This window comes from Lissotriton vulgaris, chromosome 8 (genome assembly GCF_964263255.1).
Source record: "Lissotriton vulgaris chromosome 8, aLisVul1.2, whole genome shotgun sequence".
Lineage (NCBI taxonomy): Eukaryota > Metazoa > Chordata > Amphibia > Caudata > Salamandridae > Lissotriton > Lissotriton vulgaris.
This window is the reverse complement of record NC_141696.1, coordinates 411,354,617-411,379,553: the sequence shown is the minus strand read 5'-3', so window position 1 is coordinate 411,379,553 and position 24,937 is coordinate 411,354,617. Positions and strand designations below refer to the sequence as shown.

Here is a 24,937-nt window from a genome sequence, read left to right as displayed (position 1 = left end):
TAAAATCATAGCTCCGCGCCCCTTCCTCCGGGAGAGCCCCCTCTCCTGACCATTCACCCACTCCCCGCCTCGTGTTCATTTCTAGGCAGATGCATTCAGGGGCCGGCGGCGCTCAATGGGGCTGTGTGGCAGCCGCCCCTAATTGGCGTTAAAGCACTCAGTAATTGGGAGCATATGCGGGAAGGGGGCTCCCAAGTCCCATCAAGCAGCGCACCCACCCGCAGGTCCCTCAACCCGGAGGGGAAAGGCAGAGCAGAAACTGAAAGTGTCAGGGTGTGAGGGAGCGGGAACTGGTACGGACCGAGGGACATTACCCCTTGCATTCCGCAGGTGTGGGAGCAGGAAGGGGGTTAATGGAGACCTGCCTTCTACAGGCAGAGAAATCTCGCTATAAGCCCCACAGGCCAGGCCACGAGGAAGGGCCAGTTGTTCTGCACTCTGGCTCTGCAGTACAAATGGGAAAGGGTTGGGGGGATGCGCACCCCATGGGGGACATCGATGGAAGGACATTACCCCTGCATTCCACAGACGGGGCCCAGTGAGGGGGGTTCATGCACAGGTGCCCTCTACAGGCATAGATATCGCACTATAAGCCCCACAGGCCAGGCCAAGAGGAAGAGGCAGTGGCTCTGCACTCTGCAGTACAAAAATGAATGGGTGGATGCGCACCCCATGGGGGTCCTCGATGGAGGGACAGTGGTTTGGCTCCCCTCAGGCAAAGAGTCCAGAGGGGATCTTGGCGAGCTGCACTGTACAGGCAGGGCCTAGAATGAGGGCTGCGGGCATCGGACTGAGCGCCACACAGGCGAAGCCCCAGAGAGGGTGCTTCAAGGCTTTGCGCCCGCATGCAGTGGCCCAATGGGGTGTGAGGGGGCTCAATACCTCAGAGAAGAGGTCTGCTTGAATCTCACAGGAAGGGCCATGAGAGGCTGGGAGAGAGTCCCAGAGGATAAAAGCGGTAGTCTCACCCGGCATAAAGAGGCCACTAAACAGGGTGCATCCAGCTCAGAGAGCCTGCAATGAAGTCTGCCCAACAGGTGGAACCAAGGAAGACAGGATCTCGCACAGCTGAGGCAATCTTTTTTCCTCCTAAAATAGTCTATAAATGGTAACGTTTGTCTAAGGCTATAAGAGTAAATACATTTGCCATTCAGGTCAGAGTGAGCGTTGGAACTTCAGACTGAGGTGAGCTGGGGCAGAGCAGAAAGTGTGTCTCTCTCGAAGAAGAAACCTAGGTTGGGATCCCGGCTCCCCACTTCATCAGCTTGTGTGATTCTAGGCCTATCGCGCCTCCTTGTATACAGCAACATTCGCAGCTCTTTAAAATGTAAATATCTTATTTAGCTAATTGAAAGCTTAGAGCGCATCAAACAAAGTTGGTAGACACTACTGGGAAACGCTGCAAGCAAATGCCAACCACAACAAGCAACGTACCTTTCTTGGATTGAGTGTTTCCGGTCCCTCTGCACGGGCGAGACACAGGAAGCCAGGCTGGACTGCCCGGGCTTGCCTGCTTGAGGGGGGGGGGGGCACCAGCACAGACAGGAAGCGGACGGGAGCCTACCCCGCGCTCCTGTGTAGGGAAGTGAGCTAGCCGCCTACGAATCCCGTGCAGCGCCACTACCGCGGGACAGGACGAGAGGAGTATGAGAGACCTGGTGAGTGGGGGCGTCGGGGCACATTGACGGCTAGACTGATAGACGGAAGTCATTAGGCACGTTTGGCACGTTCACAACACCAGAGCTGCAGCGACCAGGAGAGTCTGAACACGTGATACGAGCCCGCCAGCTGAAGCGCGTCCTCGAGGTAAAATCGCTGAGGTTATGCGCGTAACCACCCCCTCTCAGCCATTCCCAGGAAACCCACAACAATAGGTCTTTTGCTGGAGCAGCGCTATGCGCTGCTAACACCAGCGAGACCTAAAAATGAAACTCTCCCGGGCGAGGAGGAGCTTTGCGTGCATCCAAGATGGCCGCGTGAGCTAAGGGCTCCCGAGATCCTCGTACCCTCCCGCATATATCCTGTCACTGATCCTGTTTGCGGTTGAGTGTCCGAGTAGATAAACCACGGAAGAAGTGAAAGCTGAAAACTGCGTCCTGATCGGACCCTGGGGGCCGGAGTTGTGGTCTGGAGAAGTCTGCGGCCTACGCCTCCTGGATGCCCGGCGCTTGAGTTGGCACGGTGCCCGAGGTGCAATTGAACAACATCGGCACAGGTTCGCGGAGGCGACCGGTCAAGTCTCACTTTCACTTTCGGTTTTGGCACGTGGACTGGTTTTGAGTCGGGAGATGCCTCGTTGTGACGGTGGCTCGTATCCCTGTTGGTGCCTGAGCGTTTCAGACAATATACGAAGTGTCGGACTTTAGCCTGGGGGCACGCCGTCCTTTGTTTGGGCTAATTTGAGTGCGTAGGGCTGTTTTGTGCTTTCGCTTTTCTACATCTGAGCGGAAAAGAGACATTGGGCGAATATCCTGGAAGATAGATCCTATCTATTGCTTGCTAGACGGGAGACTTGTTCCCCCTTCTCCTGAATTGGGCAACGACCTGAGACTGTCCTGAAATGGCGAGCAAATCGGAGGGGGACAAGCAGAAGTTGAAAACCGCCAGAAGGGGTGGATATACCCAATCCAATGTCATGGATCGATATGCCCAAGTTAAAGAGTCGCCCAGTGGACAGGGTAGGTCGCTGGAGGAGGCAAAGGATTCCTCGGCTCCGGCAACCGAACTGACGTTGCAGGACGTTATGACCGCCATTGAGGGCATTAGGTCATCCCTCGGGAAGCAAATGGAGACCTTGGCACACAAGTTAGACACTGTGGCTATTGATGTGAATCTGATTTGCACGGACCTTACAAAGACAAATGAGAAGGTCAAATCGTTAGATATAAAGACATCGAGTTTAACGGATGACATCGTCGAGTTGCAGACCGAGGTCCGAAATCTGAGGGCCTCGAATGACATTGTTGTCTGTCGCCTTGATGACTTTGAAGGGAGGGCTCGATGGAATAATGTCCATATAATTGGAGTTCCGGAAAAGGCGGAGGATCAAGCGGCCGACCTTTTTGTTGAAGACCTTATCATCAACCAGCTAAAGCCCAAGGGACTGAGCAAGTTCTTTACTTTGGAGCGAGCCCACAGGGTCCCTGGTGGAAGACCGAAAGTGGGCGCCCCGCCGAGGCCTATTATAGCGCGGATCTTTAACTTTCGTGACAGAGACACTATCCTCCAGGCCTCTTGAGCGGGTGGGCCCTTGAAGTTCGAGTACTCAACTATGACTTTTATCCGGACTTCACTCAAGCGGTCCAAAAACAAAGACTCAGTTTTCTGGTGGTGAAGAGGAGACTTTGTGACCTAGGTCTCAAATATGCCATGATTTTCCCGGCCAAGTTGAGGATCGAGCATGACGAGCGGACCTACTTCTTTGACAAGCCCGAAGTGGTGGCCGATTGGTTGGACACTTTGCCGGCCCAGCAAGATCCGGAGAGACAATCTGGTGGGACTGAGGGAGGAACTATGGAGCAGGAATGAGCATAATTTGTCTGGTTCCTGGGGACGCTAGGGTATTTCATATTGTAGTGGTTCTAGTCTCTATGTGCATTTTCACGCAGATGGTATGGGGGGGTTACTGGGCTATCGGAGGGTCTCTCTCCTCCTCAGCCTAACGTTTTGTAGTTTAGTTTAGATGTGGGGGCGACAGGCACACTGCGAGTTGGGGTGGCCCTATAGTCGGAAGCAGGGGTGCAGGGTGGGGGGTATTGTAACGGGTTGTTTGGGTGTGGGTGGTGGGGGGGTGTTGGTTTTCAGTTTTGTTTTTCAGCAAGGCTTTATATTGCAAGACATTTGTATTGATGTGCTGGACTCAGATGGGGTGGGTTTTCTTTCTGTTTTATGATGGGGGGTAGGGGGTTGAGGTTGATGAGCTGGAATGTTAATGGGTTGGGGGACAAGATTAAACATGGGGTGGTGTTGCAACTCCTGAAACGGCACTCTCCGGACATGGTTTTACTTCAAGAAACCCACTTAGTTGGTAATACATGTCATGCCATGAATAGAAAGGGATATCGTTTGGTGGCTCATGCTGGGTTCTCATCTAGGTCCCGGGGGGTTGGAATCCTCATTAGGAATTCTCTTCCGTTCAAGGTGGAGTCACCGGTCCTCGATGAGAGAGGGCGCTATGTGGCGGTATCGGGACGGTGGGAGGGTCGCACGCTTTCCCTGGTGTCTGTTTATGTTCCTCCTGGCCTGCAGTCTACTACTTTTGCTGACCTGGGACGGGTTCTACTCGATCTCCCTGGGGGGTTTCTGATACTGGGTGGCGATTTTAATGCAGTGGTATCTGGTGTGTTGGATAGGCATCCACCTAGAGATCTCGGGGGGGCTCATGGCTGGCTGACTGACTTCATTGACACGATGGGAATGGTGAACTGCTGGAGGTTGCTTCACATTACTCAGCAACAGTATACTTTACTTTCGAGCGCCCATGGTAGTCTATCCAGGATAGATTATGTGTTAGTGCCGGCTGCACAGGCATCCTATGTTGCGGAGGTCAGACATATGGCTCGGGGTATTTCCGATCACTCTCCGCTTTGGTTTCGGCTTGAATTGGCGCCGGGCTCTGAGGGAAGGATAGCTCCTATTAACCCTTGGTATCTTCGTAATCCCAAGACTCGCAGTGCACTTGTAAAGGCACTTGAACATTATTTCCAGTAAAATGAGGGTTCTGTTTCTTCCTCAATATCGCTGTGGGAGGCTTTCAAGACAGTACTTAGGGGTCAAGTTCTCTCTTTAATTGCTGGTGTTAAAAAACAGAAGGAAGAGGACGTGGTGAGGATAGAGACGGAGATAGCTGATTTGGAATTGGAATTGGAGCAAGAGATTACCCGCTCTAGATTGCATGTCCTGCAATTGAAGCAGCTGGAATATAGAACGTTGGTAACAGATGGTGCGAAGACCCTTAGTCGGGTACAACAGGGGCGTCTCTATGACGTTGGGGACAAAGCTAGCAAATTAATTGCATGGTTGGACAGGAAAGACAGAGCTGGTCGTGTGGTACCAGAAATTGAGATATAGAGTGGGGTTCCGGTCACCGACCCGCAGGAGATAGTGGCATGCTTCGCTGATCACTTTCGCTCTGTGTACTCTTCCGTGTCGGAAAGACCGGAGGAGGACTGATGCTTGTTGTTGCAAGATATTGCGCTCCCGTGCCTGTCTGAGGCTGACCGGGACCTTATGGACGGTAAGATCACTGCATATGAGGTAGCGTTAGCAATGCGCTCCCTGAACTCTGGTAAGGCGATGGGTCCCAACGCTCTCCCGATTGAGCTTTACAAGCTTCGCCCGGATAGGATTGCTCCGTATTTGAGAGACATGTTCCTGGAATCCCGGGATCGTGGTCTCCTCCCCGTGATCAGAGATTGGCATTGATTGTGGTAATTCATAAGGAAGGGAAACCGAGGAATAGGTGTGCTTCGTATCGGCCGATATCATTGTTAAATTCTGAACCTAAGATTCTTGCTAAGTTGTTGGCTAATAGACTAATCAAGGTTATTAGCGATCTGGTTCACCCGGATCAATCTGGCTTTATCCCGCACAGGAATACGGCATTGAACCTTAGACGCTTGCACGGGGCTCTTGCGAGGGCCTCGACGCTGCGTGAACTGGCGATTTTGGCGTCATTAGATGCCACGATGGCGTTTGATACTATTGAATGGCCGTATCTGTGGGCGGTGCTAGCTAAATTTGGTTTTGGTTTGGATTTCATTAGCTGGGTGTGTCTTCTTTATGCAGACCCTCTTGCCCAGATAGTGGTTAATGGTCGCGTCTCTGAGCCATTTTGTCTCTGGCGGGGTACTCGCCAGGGTTGCCCGCTGTCTCCTCTTTTATTCGCGTTGGCCCTCGAGCCTCTCGCGGCTTGGATCCGTTGGGAGCCCTCGATGAAGGGTATTAATTGGTCTCCGCAGTTTGAAGATCGTATTTCATTATATGCAGACGATATCTTGCTGTATTTGACCTACCCCAGGAAATCTTTGATAGTGCTCTGGGATGTTCTGACTTCCTTCGGTAGAAACTCTGGCTTGGTCATAAACGGGGCGAAATCCTATCTGTACGTTCTTAGTGGCGAGATACCGATCCTACCGCGCAACTGTCCTATCCAAATAGCACAAGAGGGGTTCAAGTATCTCGGAATTTATGTTTTTATGGACCCTGTGGTTCGATACGAAAGAAACCTTCTCCCTCCTTTGACTCGGCTAAAGCGAGATGCTGCGGGCTGGCGGAAACTTCCGTTGTTGACGCTTGGGCGGGCGGCTCTTTTCAAAATGATGTCGCTCCCTCGTTTTCTGTATGCTCTTCAGAACACGCTTGATATTGTCCCAGCTAGTTACCATCGTGTGGTGGAGGGTCTACAAAGGAAGCTGTTGTGGGATGGAAGACCACGGATTGCGCTGGCTAAATTAACGCTCCCTTGGTATGATGGGGGCATCACTCTCCCTGATATTAAGAGATATTATTGGGCTTCGCAGTTGGGTGCCATCAATCACGGTATGTACGACCCTGAGTTAAACCCTGGTTTCGCCATGGATAGGTGGCTACTTCCTGGTGGCAATTATTATAGAGCGTTGTACACTAAATCTGTGGTGAAGTCTTTGACGGGGCCAACCAAGACGGCTGTGCGGATCTGGCGCGACGCTACCAGTTCGTTAGGGTGGAAGGACCGTCTGACTTTGGCTACCCCGCTTTTCGGCTCTGATAAGTTTGGTAAACTGTGGAACACTAAAGGGTTCGACAAGTGGGATCTCATTGGCATCTCCAAGGTGGGAGACCTATGGGTGAAGGGACAGGTGAAATTGTTTGCGGCCTTGCAAACCGAGTTTGAATTGGGAGGGATGGAATACTTCCGTTATGCTCAGGTCCGGCATGCGCTAATGTCTGTTTTCCCGGAGGGGGGGTGATACTGGAGTCTACCCCGTTAGAGGATCGTATCTTGGATGGCCATATGCCTGATAGTACCATTTCCCTGGTGTACAAGAAACTGATCAACCACAGGGCGGACCTTCTATCGCAGCTGCGTGATTAGTGGGCCCATGACGGCCTTTAACTTGATGATGAAGACTGGCAGTCTGAGATCTCCTCACCGAAGGAGATCGCGATTCCAGCACGACTGAGGCTAGTCCAGCTCAAAATACTACATAGAGTCTATGTCACGGGTCCCCGTCTGGTCAAGATGGGTTTTTCTGAGGAGGGTCTGTGTCAGCGGGGTTGCGGTCAGTTGGGGACTTTCCTCCATATTATCTGTGAATGTCGGGAAGTGTTTGACTATTGGAGTAGGGTCCATGAGGTGATGCAGGAGGTTACGGGTGTGGCTCTCTTACCGGAGGCCAGACGCTGTTTGTTGAATGTTTGGGAGCCCACTGATCATAATGTGGCACAGACTCAATGGGTGACTCTAGGGGCCATGATTACCAAACGGAACATCGCACAGTTGTGGGGCTCCCAGAGGCCTCCTACTCTTGAGCTGTGGGTAGAAAACATGGATTGGTGCATGTTCCGGGAGAAAACGGTGTACTTGGCTCGGGGTCGCCCCCGGAAATGGCATAAAGTGTGGGGTCCTTGGAATCGATATAGAGGGGACATATGCGTACCACCTGTGGCTGCGGTCCTTGATGTCCCGCTTTTCCCCGACCCCTTATTGTTATTGATAATTTTCGTAGGATTTGTGTGTTCTCTTCTCCTACCCCCCTTCCCCCGTCAATACATTGTTTATTGTAATGTTTTCTGATATGATGCTCTGCCCTCGTAGAGTCCTTACATTCCTATGTTTTCTACATGCCTTGCTTTGTTTTTTCAATAAAAAGAAGAAAAAAAAAGAAAAAAAATGAAACTCTCTGGACGACAACTCTTTTACGGAGATATATTGAGGGGCCAGGACTATCTATCACAGGCTGAGACCTCATAGCACTATAAATACACAAGTTACTGCTTCCCACAGAACCGACCAGGATTCAATTCTGTGACTCTCTGTTCACATACAGAAACAGTGATGGCATTAACCTACTAAGGTTTTATAATGTAAAAGAGTAGATTTCCCACTGATTAGTTTAACGTGCATTTATTTTTCATTTAAGGGGTTTGCGTTGTTTTATATGCAGTAACTGGTGGGGGAAGCGACAATAAAACATTCGCATATTTTATCCTATTTATTCATGTTTTTCCACCCTGCTCAACCCTTGCGAGACACACCCACACCCACAAGTTCCCATTCTTTGTATGCACTTCAATTGCTGTACATAAAGTCAGCCTGGAACGTGACAAATAAACAAGGTCGTTCTTCCACACCATGTCCATTTACATGTACTTACAGAGTCATTTGTGCAACCCTTGGAATACAGACACTAACCCCAGAGAGATCCAACCCAAAGTTTGAAGCCCTTTAAATGAGTGTGATATAATCAGGGTTAACGTCACATGACTTCACTTCCTGGGAAATTAAGGGTCAAGAGTCATATGATGTTACTTCCATTGATGCCATCAATGGAAAATGGTGTGTGGTCGTGTCATTTCTGCTACCAGTGACATTTTGGTGATATGATAGCGGTGTTATCTGCGCGCAGGGGCACATGAGGCGATATAATTATAGTATGGTGTGAATATATTAGATTTTCCTGCTTTCTTGAGCTCAGCGACATTCGAGTTTCACCAAATGGAACATTTGAGAGTTATTGTCTATAAACTCGCCTGTATGTTTTAACTTTTAAAGGCACATTCTGTGAAAACGAGTCTGAGATGTATTTCTTTTTTGATTTTACGCATATTCGAAAGTGCCGCGGCTGAAGAAAGAGAGCGCCCACGTTGCAATATATTACACCATCATGTGTTTTGGGCAAACATGCCAAGCCACGACGCAGTCAGGTCGGCCTTCTCAGGTTTCCCGGAGACAGTTAAGCAAATATGAGACGCAGACCCCTCCTTTCCACCCTAACGCCCCCTAGCCTTAAGTGTAAGGCTGCAGCGTTGGCGGGGGGTAGGGCGAATGAACAATTGTGAATTAACATATAACAACTTGTTGATACTGAAGATTCCTTCAACAGAACAGTGTCGCATGCCAATTGGTACTGGAGTTGAAGAAGTTTGCTTTCGCGTTTTAGCCTAAAGGTTCCCAGAAAATACGCTCTTCTGTTTTCCAGCCGCCTCAGTGCGCGCGTCCAAGGGGGGCGGAAACTAGTCTGAGTTTGTGGGAGTGACGCGGAGGAGGGGCCCAAAGTGCAACGGGACTTTAGCAGGACACAAAGTGGGCAGCGGGTTCCCCGACTAGAGCTGAATAGAAGCCACTTCACGCCGGAAAGAAAGAGGAAATAAAAGCGGAAACGCCCCTGGACAATCTTCGCCCCGCACTGGGAAAAGAGCTGCCGCGGAAAGCAAAAGAAAGACCCAAACCAGGAGTTGTGAAACCAATTTTAGTTTCTTCGTTTTGCCGCCGCTTACATTGGGAGGTCCTCCTGCGATGAGAGGTGGGGTAGCTGGAGGATGGACGGAGGGCGGTCCCTCCGTTTCTTAAGAAATATTGAATGACTTTGGAGGCGCTGATGACACATCAGAAGGCGTGTTGATCAATAAGACCACGTTTGTTTGTTGAAATGTTTGTATACAGAAGACAGCGCAGTGCACTCCTGAGCTAATTGAGCACAGAGGACCCTGTGAATCACCGAAAAGCTGTTTAGCTTCAATGGACAGGATCCACTACTTGTGATATGGCAGATTACTGAAGTGGTGTACGGTTATTGATGAGGTGATGGGCCACTGATGAGCTGTTTGGTCGCTGGGAGTTATTTGGTCATTTTTGGTCTGTGAGTTGTCACCTGGACCGTTCTTCCCTCACTTTTGGAATACATTTGATTTCAGAGGAACCAATTGGCCACTTCGACCATTCAGAGAGCCACCCTGGTGCAGTCTGCTAACTTTGGATGTATTTGGTCACTATATCTCTGGGTGATCAGAAAACTGCTCTGCTGACCACAGGTGTGTTTTAATGGTCACTTTAGGAATTTGTGTTGTGGACTCTTTCTGTAAAGATAAACTGTAAAGTTTGCACGTGGATTGGTCTTCTCCAAAGTGTGCCAAGCTGTTTGAGGAAATACTGCACCTAAAGGTAACTGGTTATTTATAATGGAGAAGGGTGGCGAGGTGAATGGGGAGCTTGGCAGCCAGGTCACAGATGAAGAGATAAAGAAAAAGAAGAGGAGAAAAAAAGGAAAGCGGGAGGCCAGGGCACGGACTGTGCACTCCAACCTGCTGTACGAGGTGGGATCCCAGAGCCTGCTAATACCATCGGCAGCTAAGGCAGCTCTGGAGAACCCAAACAGGCAACTGCCTGGCAACTGCATCAAGACCACCAAGTACACTGTGCTTTCCTTCCTGCCCAAGAACCTGTTCGAGCAGTTTCACCGCCTGGCCAACATCTACTTTGTCTTCATCGCTCTTCTCAATTTCGTACCCTCTGTCAATGCCTTCAAGCCTGAGATGGCGTTGGCACCTGTGCTCTTCATCCTGGCTGTCACCGGCCTCAAGGACCTGTGGGAAGACTACAGACGCTACTGTTCCGACACAGAGATCAACCACACCGACTGCCTGGTGTACAGCAGGTATCCTGGGGGCTTGTGGGTAACATGGGCTGGTGAGCATTCTGGGGGTAGCAGGACTCTGTAACAAAATGCATTCTGACATCTCGTAGGCTGATGCGTCTTCTTGACGTGCCGTTGGCCCAGTGCATCCAGGCATTGTATTGACACAGTTGATAATGAATGAATGACCTACTTTTCTATGTGAAATAGATTTAACTGTATCAGTGTTTCTACCAGACTGCTCTTGGTGTGAAATAGTTCTAACAAAAAAAGTAAATTCCAGCAAACCTTAGCATTCAGCAGATGACGGTGTCATACTTCACCATTGTTGTGGCATGATGCACCATGAAAATAAGGATGACCACTTGTGTGATAATGACAACAACTGAGGTGGTAATGACAAGAGACATCCAGGGCATTGTTGTGCAAGAACGTGGTCATGTGGTGTTGGCACAGAGGGACCTGAGCCAGGGGTTCTTGGTATTCTTGGCAATATACTCCGCAACATGCACAGGGTGGCGTGTTTGTCATAACTCATTTCATTGATACAAATAGTGGCTGAGGCCATGTGCTATGGGTGTTAGAACTGACGGCCCTTTGCAGGATGCCAGTTTGTCATCATGAATTATGATCACAGCATTGACTGTGAATCCTGAACATCGTAGCACTGCCATGGATCTAGTATTCTAACTGTGGCAAAATGCACCCTTGGCTTTGTAATGGCACTTGTATGTCTTGATTCAAACATAATACAGTGCTGCCTAGCATTGACAGTATTTCTGGGTATCTTGTGATTGTTGTATGGACTCATATTGAGAATCCCCCTATGCATTCATTCTAGGCGTGTGTTTTTTCACCGTTTATGGGCATGAGTGTAGTTAAATGTTTTAAGGCTGTGAGGATGGTTCCAGGGTTTCAGTAGTACCAATGCTTGTCCTTGTGTGACATTCATAACACACCTCCTTAGAAAAAGCAATCATGGATTCTGTGTTTAAAGAGGCCGACCAGTGTAGAGAAAGAAAACACTTTTCTTTACCCAGTCCTGCACCTCCAACAATCAGCAAAAATAGACACACTGGAATGATTGTTTGGTGATGTCTCCTTGACTTTTGAGCTCTATTGTGACATCATTCAACAGATGGCCTCTCTAAATCATACCACAATGAGTTCTTGTCATGCAAGTGACAATTATTACCCTGGGATTGATAGGGGCAGCATGCATCCTTGGTTTTATTTGTGGACATGAAGCTTTATTCTGGATATGGCAATAGTTTAATGTTCCTGGGGAATTGCAGTTTCACTACAGTCTCTTTCAGTGAAGGCACAATGCAGCTTGGGAATAATAGTGGGCGTAAGTGCTGTGGATTTCAGTGTTTTGACCATACTAGCTGAACATTGTTGCAGCAGAATCCTTTAAAGTACAGTGGTGCCAGGTTTCCCTAATGACTTCAGATGTTCAGTTCCTCATAGTGATGACCCAAGCACGATTGTGGCACCTTTGAACTTGACTTGCCGGCACATCACTAAAGAAACTTGGAATAGCAGTGATTGTGTCCTTAGTTTGGGACCTGGCATCATGCACCCTGGTGATGGTCAGCAGTATCATACAGTCAGGGTGCGCAAAGTGTCACACTGAGTCCTGGATATGAATGACTGCACTACATGTAGAGTAGAGTATCTGGCGTTACGCAAATCTAACTTTGAAGTAAACAATGCACCCAATACCTACCTGTCTGGTGAACGTTATGTCCAGTTGCGTTCTTGTGACCTTTCATAGTAAAAACCTGCTACCAGTCTTACAGAATTGAAGGCAGATATTGTCTTAGAGCAGCGGTTCTTAACCTTTTGACTTCTATGAACCTCCACTTAATCATTACTGGAACACAGGGACCCCCCCCCCAACTGAATAATTATTGGATACTGAGGAAGCCCACTGAGTCATTACTTGAAGCCAGGGGAGCCCAACCTAAGGATTTTCGAAGAGTTGAGCAGCGAAATAATGCACATAAAATACAGAAACAAGCATTCACAAATAAAAAAAACAAATTAATAAATATTTCATTTAAATTCACGAATAAATTCATCCAATTTTTAGTGGGGACGTTGGAGCTTTCCTACGGTCAACAGAGGCCACTCATCATCTTTACTACATTCTGTCTGATGGACTTGCACTGCTCCCACAAACCAATCTAAGGAGACCAACTCAATATTTGGCCTCCAATTTCAAATTCCTAAACATTTACAAAATGTTTTAAAATCTTGAACTTACCATTTTGTTTCTTAATTTATACACACTTTATTAGTCTGTTAATATTATATAATATTCTAAATAGCTGAGGACTTCCAGAGTAGGCTTCGCAGTTCCTATCCTCCGGGGGTCCCCGGAGCACAGGTTAACAAACCACTGTTTTAGAACATTTTAAAACGTCTTTTCACTTGCACCAATATGTGGATTCAATGTGTGTTTTTTTAATCTGGAGTATTGTATGTTTATACAACGAGTGTTCACAGCTTTGCCACTCCTGGGCCTTCCTTTTACAAATCATTCTTTATTACGGTAACCCACAGACTATTTGAGCTAAACCCAGATAAGTCCCAGAATCCATCTTTTAGGCAAATGTAAGAACAGGACTGCAATTGTTGGCAATGAGCATGAGGTTTCATGGTCAGTCATAGTTGCCAGAATAGGGGAATCTGGACTCGGAGGCTTGTGTAGCAAGGCAGGCCTATTCAAACAGCCTACCAAGGTGTCAAATCTGAAGGGCATGCATGTAGTTGAGACTCCTGTCATTCAGACATTTGAAGAAAAACTCTCTGCAAATACGAGTAGCTGGGAAGCAATGGATCTGGATCCTGAAGTTAGGAGTAAACCACACAAAGTGCTGTGTATAGGATTGACACATTTACCATTCATCTTCGGTTGCTAATTCAGCTTTTTGGACAGTAGCATGGTGAAAACATGGCGAATGGTATGAGATTTGCTGCAGCACTGCCACCCTATGAACTACTACCAACAAGCTGAACTCATAATACAATGAATGTCTGATTCGCAGTAAGGTCATTGCGTATGCAACGCCGGGAACACGAAAGTACGAGGGGCTAATGTTTTTATGAAGTGTGCCAGGTTTTGAACATTAGTCATAAGATTGTCTTTGAGTTTCTTTTTCAGCAGAACATGGAGCGGCTAACAATTTCCTCTAATAGTGAAATGGGCTATTTCAGATTAATTTACGTGTTGTGAGGTTACACTGTAAGGTCACAAGCCTCCTACTGTAAAACTTGTTTTATGTTCGCTGCCTTCCACGGGCGTGCAATAATAAATAGTCAAATACAATAATAATAAAATAGATAAATATTACATCTGAGGGGCCACAATCAAGTGCTTGCTTTTTCGGGTCTTTGTGCATTTTCATGACCACGCGCTCAAGGGTGGTGACGTGACATCTGCTTGACTGCTGACAGCCGGAAGTGTGCGCAGCGCGTGGCGGTGAGTTTACAGGTCTGCCCATCCTGCACGTCAGCGTGCTTGGCGCGAGCAGCGAAGATCTGCAACACGTGTCAGAGTTTAGGACGGTGTTAGTGTATCACTGCCGGCGGTGGACACAGAGGTAGTACTCTTTCAGCGCGGCTCGCCTCCCTGGCTCCGGCGCTCTGGAGGCAGGGCGACCCGTCGCCTTGCGGAGTGAAGAAAGGCACGCCCTGGGCGAGGCGGGCGCGATCACAGTGATCTGTTATTTTATTCAAACAGATGAGACTAAGTGTACTTTTAAGCTGTTTACAGCCCTGGGCGGGAATAATGGATGGGTGCCTGGGTTCAGGAAGGAATCACATGCTAATAAAAAATGTAAAAAGAAATGTTCTTGGCGAATTATTGTGCTAAGAAAAATATTGCAGATTAGTTTCCATTAGGTCAGAAGAAGGGTGATGCGTCACTCTAGCTATTCCATATGAGGCACGCGCTCATCTGACCCTTTTTCTATGATTTGAAAATATGATCCTTACCCTCTTGAATGTGTCAGTGAAAGCCTCATTACGGTTATGTTTTAAACGGTAACATTACCAGGTCCTATTGGTAGATGTGGGCGAACCAACACATTAACAGGGATAGCTGGGCCAAGGGTTAGCTCCGGTTCTATGACGTGAAAATATTTTGCAACTAAATCGTGCAACACCTTCTTAAAATAAAGTCTGTGTTTCTTTAACATTACCCTAGCGTATCAGATTAGCTCTGCATCGAGAAGTATTTATTAAAAGTGAAATTTTTTAAACATTAACTGACAAACATCTCTGCTCCCATCCTGCTAATCAATGCTTTTAATCAGTTAAGAGGCAATTCACTTGTCATGGGTGCCCTGTATGAGGCCTAGCTTCTTATTATAGAAGTAGCAACAATTTAGGCTATTAAATCAAACACGAGCTTTTTGTACAGTGTATCTCCTGACCTCACGTATTTGAAGGCACTCTCCTTTGATAATGAAAAAAGAAGATCACACAATAAGGTCCCGCAGGAAAGCCAGGAATGATTCCAGGTTTTGTGGTTTCACATTGTGCCATTCAGCCATTAAAGGGGTATATATTTCCCTCATCAAAAGTTAATACTTTGTTAATTGTTGCTGTGTGAGGTTGAGCGTGGGTGACAAAAATAATCCATATTTTATTTTTATTTTTTGGTAGTTTTACATAGCAGAAATCTTTAGCCAAGGATATAAAAAGGTATGGGCCTGGCAAAAGGTTTATTTTGCCAGGTGCACCTGGCTGGTTCAACTGCAACCACCGGCTCCGCAATGGCAGGACCAAGACAAATTTAAAGGGCTAGCTAAGTGGGTGGCACAGTGAATGCTGCAGGCCCACTAGTACCCTTTAATTTACAGGCCTTTGGTTCATGTAGTACCACTTTCCTAGGGACTTACAAGTAAATTAAATATGCCAATTGGGGATAAGCCAATATTACCATATTTAAAGAAGTGAGCACATACACTTTAGCAATGGTTAGCACTGGTAAATGCTCAGGGTCCTGAAGCCAGCAAAAACAAGGTCAGAAAAATGGACAAAGAAGGCAAAACGTTGGGGGGAAGACCATCCTAAGGATGACAGGTCTAACACCACCCTGCTCACTTTTAATAACCAATCCAACTCAGGACAGTAACTAAAAATAAAAATAAAGTGCACATGTGATGTCAGCATTTAATTCATCACCTGTTCTTTTTACATTTGTTGCTCTAAGAGGGGATGGTATGGCCAGATTTGGGTCCCGTGTTCGCTACGACACCAGTTTCAAGCTAGCCTGGCTGATGAGGGATGATACACCGACACCGGTCCCAGGATGCTAGTTTCTGGTCCAGGGAGGACCTGGCCTGTCAGTTCGGGCTGGACTGATCCCATGGGGAGCAGGGTCAAGACTGATTTGCTTATGACTAGTTCTAAACTGGAATAGCGTGGCATGCAAAAACAAAACAAATTTAACCCAGATCTGTGACTAGGGGGGGTGAATGTTTGATTTGTTCAGCATTTCGTCTACCACCTGTTCTTTTTGCATACAGAATGACATTGGCAGCTGCTTCAAAGGCTTCTTTTGTTTAATACTTTACCACCCTGCACATCATTTTTAATGCTGTGCAGCATGGCTAAAAACCATTGGCAAAGTCAATAGGCCACAAAGCTGAGACCTCTTGGCTTTGCCAGTGCTTGTTTTGATATGTTGCCCATATTGATCGTTGAATGACTCTTTTTCCCTCTGATTCTTAATTTCTTTTTAAAAGCTTGCTTGCCCAAGTAGCATATTTAAAGTTGAGCTTTAAAATTCCTCAATAGTTGATCAAAACTGCATGTGACTTGTCAGTTTTATTTTTCAAATTTTCTAAATTATTTGGATACATTTTATATGGAAAAAATTGCCATCCCTGTTTTCATGCTTCTGCTTGGATGTGCACTAATCAAGCAGCATTCTGGGAGCATCATAAACAGCCGCAAATTGATACATTTGGCAACAGCCGGCATGTCTTTATATTGGAGTCATTGTCAGTAATGCAAGTTCAGCATTCAATGCACTTTATTTCTTTGGAGTGCCCACCTTAACATTGAAGGCTTTACATCATTGAACCATATGCATATCTTTGAACATCCTATACATGTGGCTGCAAATCTTCCTCAGCAGCAGCCATTTGAGACAAAATAAATATGAAAACGTGTTGTCCTTGAACCCAAAGAATATGTCCTTTGAATGGGTGTAGGCATTCTACACCCACGGAGGTGTGGTGCCACTGAACCCACTGGATATAACGTCTACGACAATAACTGCAAACTTGAACACCCCTCACATGTCATTTTCGAGTACTAACTTTCACTTTATTACTCTAAGAAGACATTGTTTATTATTATTTGTAGGAACCCTAACTCGCAATATGCTCCATAATGTGGAGCTACAAATATGAAAGAACGCGGTTTCAAGGAGCACGTCTGAGCTCCTTGGCTGCCGACACTGGTCGGCGATCTCCATCCCTAAGGTTCTTGTTTGGACGTCTTTGAGATGTGCTCACCTGAAGTGACAAGACTAGAGTGGCACAGTTGTTTTTCTTGAGCTGGGTTAGTAGTCTCTTTGAGGTCTAGACATGTTTTGTTTTATAAAAAATGTGTTGCTTGTGCCGAGAGTTTGTATTCCAAGTACTCTACCCCGAGGTGTAACTGTGTAGGATTTACCAACCCCTCTAGTGAAGCGAGGATTCACCCCCTAAGTTTAAGGTCTATGCGTTTCTTTGGAACTGTCTAACCACATTTTGCAGGAGGATCCCTTCATTTTGCATTATTCCACTGTATGGTTGGCCCTGCAATTGGTCTGGTAAAAGCCCTGTTGACAGCAGAAATGCAGGGGATGTCTGAATAAATTAGGGCAGGACTTGCCAGCCGGTGCACCAGTAGTCTTCTGGAACCCATGTGCTATGTGCAATTTCAGAACAGAGCGAGCTTGGCAGTTAGCCCTGAAAAGCACTGAATCTAGCTGTTTCCCATGCATGCTCACTTTGCAGCCCACCAAGATAGCCTAGATCAGCCTCATCAAGGAAACAGCTATTTTACTCCAAGCTTGTTCTTCACCAGATAACAAATGAGGTCTAGAACTGTGCTGCACCACAGCGCATGTGCACATATGCACTCTTTACTTTTCCACTTAATATTCATGGGAGAGGCAGCGAACATTTGCCCTTCAGAAATCGGCTGGGACCATAATGTTAATTTGAGGCATCACAGGGGCGTTTATATGAATTAGCTGTGAATAATAAAAAATGTCTTTGTTGCGGTGCATTCCTTTTTCAGGTCTGGCTTTCTGTAAGACCTTTGGATTTTACTAAAATTATAGTCTGATATACTTAGTTTTAGGGGCTTTTAGCCAGCCTTTTCACCTTTTTGTTTGCTATTGTGTCATTCACATTTATCTGAATGTGAATGATTCACACATTCCGAGAATGCTTGCGCCAATCCACTTGAGCCATTGGCTACCTTCACTCTGAGTGCCCCCAATCTGTGTTTTCACAAGAAGCACACCTGCACACAAAGTACTTCTCTTAATTGTTAAGAACTACTATGGTAATGTGTGTTTTTGAGACAAAAAATATTTTTGCTTTAAACAAATGTGTTTATTTAGATTGACGAGGGCGTAGTCGCTTTCCTAACGGGAACACCCTCTACGCCGGAACCACAGCGAAACTTCAAAAAAGACTCCAACGCATCCAGAACGCCTCCGCCTGACTCATCCTCGACATCCCCCGACACAGCCACATCACCGGACACCTGAGAGACCTGCACTGGATCCCCGTCAGCAAGAGAATCACGTTCAGACTCCTCACCCACGCACACAAGGCTCTCCACGACCTGGGCCCCAAGTACCTCAACGACCGCATGACCTTCTACACACCCACCCGCCAGCTACGATCAACCGGCCACGCTCTCGCCACCGTACCACGCATCCGCAGAGCCACCGCCGGAGGAAGATCCTTCTCCTACCTGGCAGCCAAGACGTGGAACTCCATCCCCACCCACCTTCGGCGAACCCAAGACCATCTTGCCTTCAGGAAGCAGCTCAAGACCTGGCTGTTCGAGCATACAGATCGTTTTATCATCTCACATCTAGATTATATCACGTGCTAGTAGCAAGCACTTAACTAGAGAGCCAGGTTAAGCGATGTTTATCAGTGAAGAGAGAGCACAAGAAATTAACTGAAAGAACGAAACAGAACGGTGGCAATTCTGAACACTCCATGGCAATTTTCCTTTAAATACTGGGGCATCGTGGATACTGGCACAACAGTGATGCTTTTACTGGCTTGACCGAGGAAGGTGGCGTTATAAATTGGTACACCAATGGTGCTTACATACTATTGGCTGAGGAGGGTATAGGAAATGCAGTGATGGAATGGTGCTGGAACTTACTTGAGGACTTATTTAATTTTGCAGGTTGTCTGGAGATTGGTAGGACAATGGTACTTTACATACTCAAGCATGTTGAAACTTGCAGTACAATGTTTCATTGTCATGGCAATTGTGATTTTCGTAGAGGGGTGGGAGCTGACACATCAGTAGTACTTTACACTTGGCAAGGATTGTGGAAATAGATGCATAGATTTTGACTGTCAACCCATTTGGTTTTTGGTTCTGGTTTTATAATTGTGTTTTACACTCTGAGTGGTGTGGAAACCTGTACAGAAACCGTACTTTCAATAATGATTGAGAGGTTAGTAGTATAAGTTGGTATAACAAGGGTTTTTCTCTAACTAATGGGAGAGGAGTGATTGGCAACTGGTGTGGAAAGGTTAAATGAGCTGGCATGACAGCAATGTTTTACATTCATGTACAGTCTAGACACTGGCATGAGAGCAGTTATTTACATATTCACTATATGGAAAATTGAATGAATGGCACTTTTCATACTGAGGATGTGTGAAAGTGGCATGACAGTTTTGTGCTCCATGCTGGAAATGCGTAGAAACTGGCACGAAAATGATGGTCTTTATCCTGTAGTAATGTGGAAGGAATATAACAGTTGCATTTTACATACTTTGGATATAGAAGCTCTAATGACAATTATGTCTCTCATACTTATGGGCTGGAATTTTACCATGACACTTTATTAATAGGGAGCATTGTATAACCTGGATGATTATGTGTGACTTTTAAAGTAGAACAACATCTGCACTAACGTCATGGTAGAATCTGTTATCGGACAATGGGCCTCTGGACATTTATCACATTGTCAAGAACTTTCTATCAGCTGTATCTTGCAGTAGTGGCATCTCTCCTCAGGAGTTGTAAAAGAGGCATTCTGTGTTTAAAAAAAATCTATTCAGTTTTCGCAAAGAAAAACAAACAGTATAACATACCACCCAACTGTCGAGGACATGTGAACAAAACATACAGCAATCATTGCATACGTTTTCCTGAGGCCTGGGCCAGAGCAAGACACCAGTGCAACAGCCAGAGTCTTTTTCCTTTCATTGTTGACAGCAGTATCGAAACCCAACGATTTAACTTGTGGCTCAGAACTAACCAAAGAGTCGACATGGCACACATCCCTGTGTGCCATGCCCACAAAACCCACTGCCCTGGCATACATCAAGCACCTCTCTAGCTGGGTGCCCTTTGCCAGTGATGTGGGCACAGGTGCATGAGCCCTGTGCCCCTACAGTACCCAGGGCCATTCCTGGGCACTTTAAGTGCAGTGCTGCCATTAAGAGTATATGGTGCTGGGAGGTTGTCATTACGAACTCCACAGCACCATAATGGCTACACTGAAGACTGCCCATTAAACCCACATTAATGCCAGTGTGGGATTTATTGTAAAATGCACTACAGAGGACATCTTAGAGATGCCCCCTGAAACCTAACCTACAATCCACGTCTTGTCTGAGGGGCTGCCTAGGCTGCCACACATCAGACATGTTGCTGGACCCCTGGGTGGAGAGCCCTCGTTCTCCTGGGTCTGCAACAATGCACATCCTGGGATGAGGTGCCAAGCCTCCTCCCCCAGGATGGCATTCCACCTTTGTGAGCTTCCCCAGACCATTTGCTGGACTCAGCAACTGGCCCCCACCGGTTCTGACCCCCACTCTGGCGGGAAGACTGGTGTGAATCCCTACGTCAGGAAGGGGGGTGTGCCAGCCTGTGCCAACTCCACCCTTCAGGTGGGAGAGGCGAGGTGAAGCACAACTCCGGTCTCCGGCCATGTTGAAGATGGGAGCCCTGCCCAATCACAGCTAGGCTCCTGCCCCCCTTCCACCGGGGAGGAGCAGGCTAGGGGGTGTACCCACCCCAGGACAGGCACCCATTGATCCCTGCCCTTGCCCTACCTGTAACGCCCCTAAATGTTGTATTTAGGGACACCCTGAACCTTCCTTCCTCAGATCCCGATTACAACAACAAGAAGACCAAGAAACAAGAAGATCCGCCGTGCAGCTGCTAACAAAAGGACGACACCCACTGACTTGGCCCCAGAACCCTACAGGCCTGTTGATCCTTGAACCTGCTCCTACGAAGCTCCAGCGTCTCCAGCGGACAGCAACCTCGACAACCCCGGAGGACCTGCCTGCCTTGAACCTTCCACAAGACTGGGATTCCCCTGAGCAGAGGTTCTGCTCCAACAGGAATACCCCTGGTGCCAGCCAGGATCCGCAAATCCAGCCCACTCGGCACCCGCAAAGCCTGGCCTGCGCCTAAGTGATTCAAAACCACGAGGACGTCCCCCGGCGACCGGGACCCGAAGTCCAGTGCCCAAAGACCCTCCTCGACGACCCAGATGACGCATGCAGCCTCAGAACCAGGGACCCCTCCAACCGGGTACCAGCTGAGGGTAAGATTTCCTGACGCCAAAAGACACCCCTGCACCCGGCACCCCACGGCCCCCTGTGCCCTCCTTTGGGGTATCTACCTCTTCTCCAAGATCCCAACTTACCTCTTGAAGTGGTGGTCCGAACCGAAGAATCTCCGTCCCCAAGCCTGCAGCCTTTGTTCACTTTTTACTTTCTGTTGGACAGGCCACGTGAAGGGCTTGCTCCCTCCCCGCATGACCGGGCCCGAGCCCCGGCCCTCCAGGTGTTACCCACAGAAGCGACCCGCACCCCGTCTCCTACGGGACTCCTGACCCCGGACATCTCCGTATCATGGGGCCGAGCCACTACCAGCTCCATTGCCCGACCCGGCCGCCATCTTGGACACTGCACCACGAGGCCGCGTGGCCTCAGCTCGACCCTAACCCTGGGCCTGGCCAGGCCCGACATCCCGGCACCACCATCCACCCAGGAGGTGAACGGACCACTTGGCAGGTCAATGGGAGAAAGAAGTGTCGATGGCTCTCCCCCGCCAGGTGCCGATCGCCCCCAGCTCCCCCGGGCGCTGGCTCCACCCCCCTGCTGGGTGTCTGGACTCCCTCATCCCGGACCTCCCGACCTCCAAGTGCGAGGGTCCGGACATCAAAGGAGGCCAGACCTATAACTGGGGCAGCTCCAGAGCAGGAAGGCAGTTGTATCCTGGAGTCAAGAGACACCGAGAAGAACTCATCCTTGACGGACTACTGGCGCTGCCGTAGCCTTGCCTTGTGAACTATTGTCCTGCCTGCTGGCGCTGCTAACCTTCTGCATCCTTCATCCTCGTCGGGACCTGCTGGCGCTGCCGCGGACCGTTGTCCTTACCACCTTCCCCGGGACCTGCTGGCGCCGCCGCGGACCGTCGCTACCTACGATCATCTCGGGACCTGCTGGCGCTGCCGCGGCCCGTCCACCTAGAACGCCGAGCTCGAGGATTGTGAGCTATCCATCATATCATCACATCTACCAGATTGGTAACGAGACTGTCCCGCTACCCCCTGTCCCATCCAAGAGACTAGAATCGAGGGGACCCCTGAGTCCAGACCTCCTTGTACCATCTTCTCGTACCTAAAGATTACTTATAAAGAACGTTAAACCTTATCTTTGTGTGGTGTACGTCTGTGGGGGGGAAGTTACTCGTCTGTACGATCACTGGAGACGGCTCTCCCCGGAGACCTCTCCCCTAGTCCTCGGCCGACCCTCCCGGTCCGTCTAACACTTTCCCATTGCATAACATTGAGCGCCCGACGGCTCAAAAGCACTCTGCACCCAGCCGCCCGAGTGCCACTGGAAGTGCAACTACTACCCTACCCTACTTCCCCACTTTCCCTGAGTAAGTGACCAGGAGCTCAGCTCCCACAGCTGCGTGGCCTGCTTGCTTGCAGTCACCAACCACAGCCCCTACCCTCCATTGGATTGCATTGGGCCTACTCTCTCTGCACCCGGCTGCTCCTGTGCCGCTGAGGGTGTAACAACTGCACCGTTCCGACCCTGGGAGACCCCTGAGTCTATGCCCAGAACCTTAACTCTGCCAGTGGAGTACTTACCTCAAAGCCAATAACTCACTTTCCTTCCATAGTTTAACATTGACTGGTTTTCACTTGAAATTTCTTCTGTGTGAAGTTTTGAAACTTTAAAATATTCACCTAAAATCATCTGAATAACAAATTCCGAAATACTCAAATGTGATCAGGAGGGAAGCCAGTACTGAACCCTTTAGCCCAGTACTGAACCGCAAAAGTAATCTTAACTGTACTTACCAGTAACTTGAGTTTTCTTCCATAGGAAACCATTGACTGTTTTTCACTGAAATTTCTTTTAAGTGTTGATTTTTGCAAACTAGAAATATTCCTTAAAAATCGTAGCAACTACTAAAACGTAATTACTTACCTGTCTTCGGTAGAGGTCCCAGTGCTGAACCTAGGAGTCCAGTACTGGATTACAAAAGTAACGAGAACCTACTTTACTTTTGACTGGAATTTCCTTCAATAGGATAACATTGCTAGTTTTTCCCTGAAAAGTTTCTGTCAACTTTGAAAATACATTTATATTCTTGAAAAATCACAACTGTTACCAAAACGCTTATACTTAATTGTTTACAGCTTAGGTCCCGGGACTGAATCCAGGATCCAGTCCTGTGGTTAGAAAAGTAATCCATAAAGTAATCAACTGCATTTATGTAGAAAAACCCATTGAGCTCAATGTTAAATTGTGTTTAGAATTGTGTTGCCTATTGCAACCACTGTAACTATTGTGCTTACAAAGTTTATTGGCTTTCTGCAAAGTAACTACCTGAAGTCACTCATATTGAGAAAAGTATATTTTGATACCTGTTGGTTCTAAAAATAAAACAACTATATCTTTTGATATAAAAACAATTGGCCTAGAGTTCAGTTCTTGAGTGTGTGAAACCTTTTGCTGACTGTGTACAACAAATGCTTTACACTGTCCTCTGATACTGCCTTACTGCTCGACCAAGTTACCACTTTAGAGAGTAAGGTCAGATCTGAATTTAACCTCTGTTATACCTCTGGAGATTGGGCACTCTATACACACTGAACCTTATTCTGGTCCAGTATATATAGAGCCACTTTCTTACAATGTCTATTTGGCTCCTCTTGCCACTTTATTGGAATTATTTGATGCATAAGTCAATTAGTGTGCTGATGACACTCTGCTTCTTTTTTTTGTATGACAGGTTTGGATGTGGATTGTGGCTCTATTAAGTCATGTCTCTCTGCTGTTTTTGAATGAGTTCGCCTGAAGCTCCTTATGTGCATTATGCACAATAAGGGAGTCCTTTTATTTAGGATGTTTCAAGGAGACTGGTAGCCTGATTGTTGACTTGATAGGGCTCCACCTTCTCCTTTGGCGGTTGCTAAAAACCTTGGGGAGCGGTTGCTAAAAACCTTAGGGTTAGATTCAACAATCTCTTATCGTTTCAACCGTAGGTGTCCGCAGTGGTTAGTTCCTGTTTTGGATTGCTTTGTCCACTAGGAAAACAATAGTCCACAACCTTATTACATCTAGGGTGGACTATGCTAATATGCTATATTTTGGCCTTCCGGATTATATGATTAAGAGACTTCAGATTGTTCAGATAGCTGCGGCTTGGCTTATTCTCAGACTCCTCTATAAGACACCCCCCTTACTTGAGTTCCTTGCACTGGCTGCCCATGAAGGAGCAATTTCTTTATAAATCCCTAGTACTGGCCCACTGGGCTTTTTTCTTGACTGACCCACAATATCTGGTAGCCAGATTGCAACATATCTCTCCTGCTAAAGCTAGGTGCTCTGCTCAGGTTTCTCTTACTGTGGTGCCAAGGGTGAGGCAGGTGAGAAGGGGTGGCTGTGCCTTCTCATTTCTTGCTGCTCATGCCTGTAATAAACTTACATTTGAGGTTCGATCATCGGAGCCTTCCTTCTGGAAAAAGCTTAAAGCTTATATTTGTGCTCAGCCGTAATCGTTTTTTC

At 47.6% G+C, this 24,937-nt stretch overlaps 1 protein-coding gene across 1 annotated transcript in view; it reads left to right on the top strand.

Moving 5' to 3' along the window:
• The first annotated feature begins 9,305 nt into the window (after positions 1 to 9,305).
• The window catches only part of ATP10A (ATPase phospholipid transporting 10A (putative)), an 895,063-nt gene continuing 879,431 nt past the window's right edge, over positions 9,306 to 24,937 (top strand). Inside the window, exon 1 of the mRNA XM_086934179.1 lies at positions 9,306 to 10,637. Within this exon, the coding sequence (XP_086790305.1) occupies positions 10,162 to 10,637 (476 nt within the window). The 5' untranslated portion in view covers positions 9,306 to 10,161. The remainder of the gene's footprint in view (positions 10,638 to 24,937) is intronic.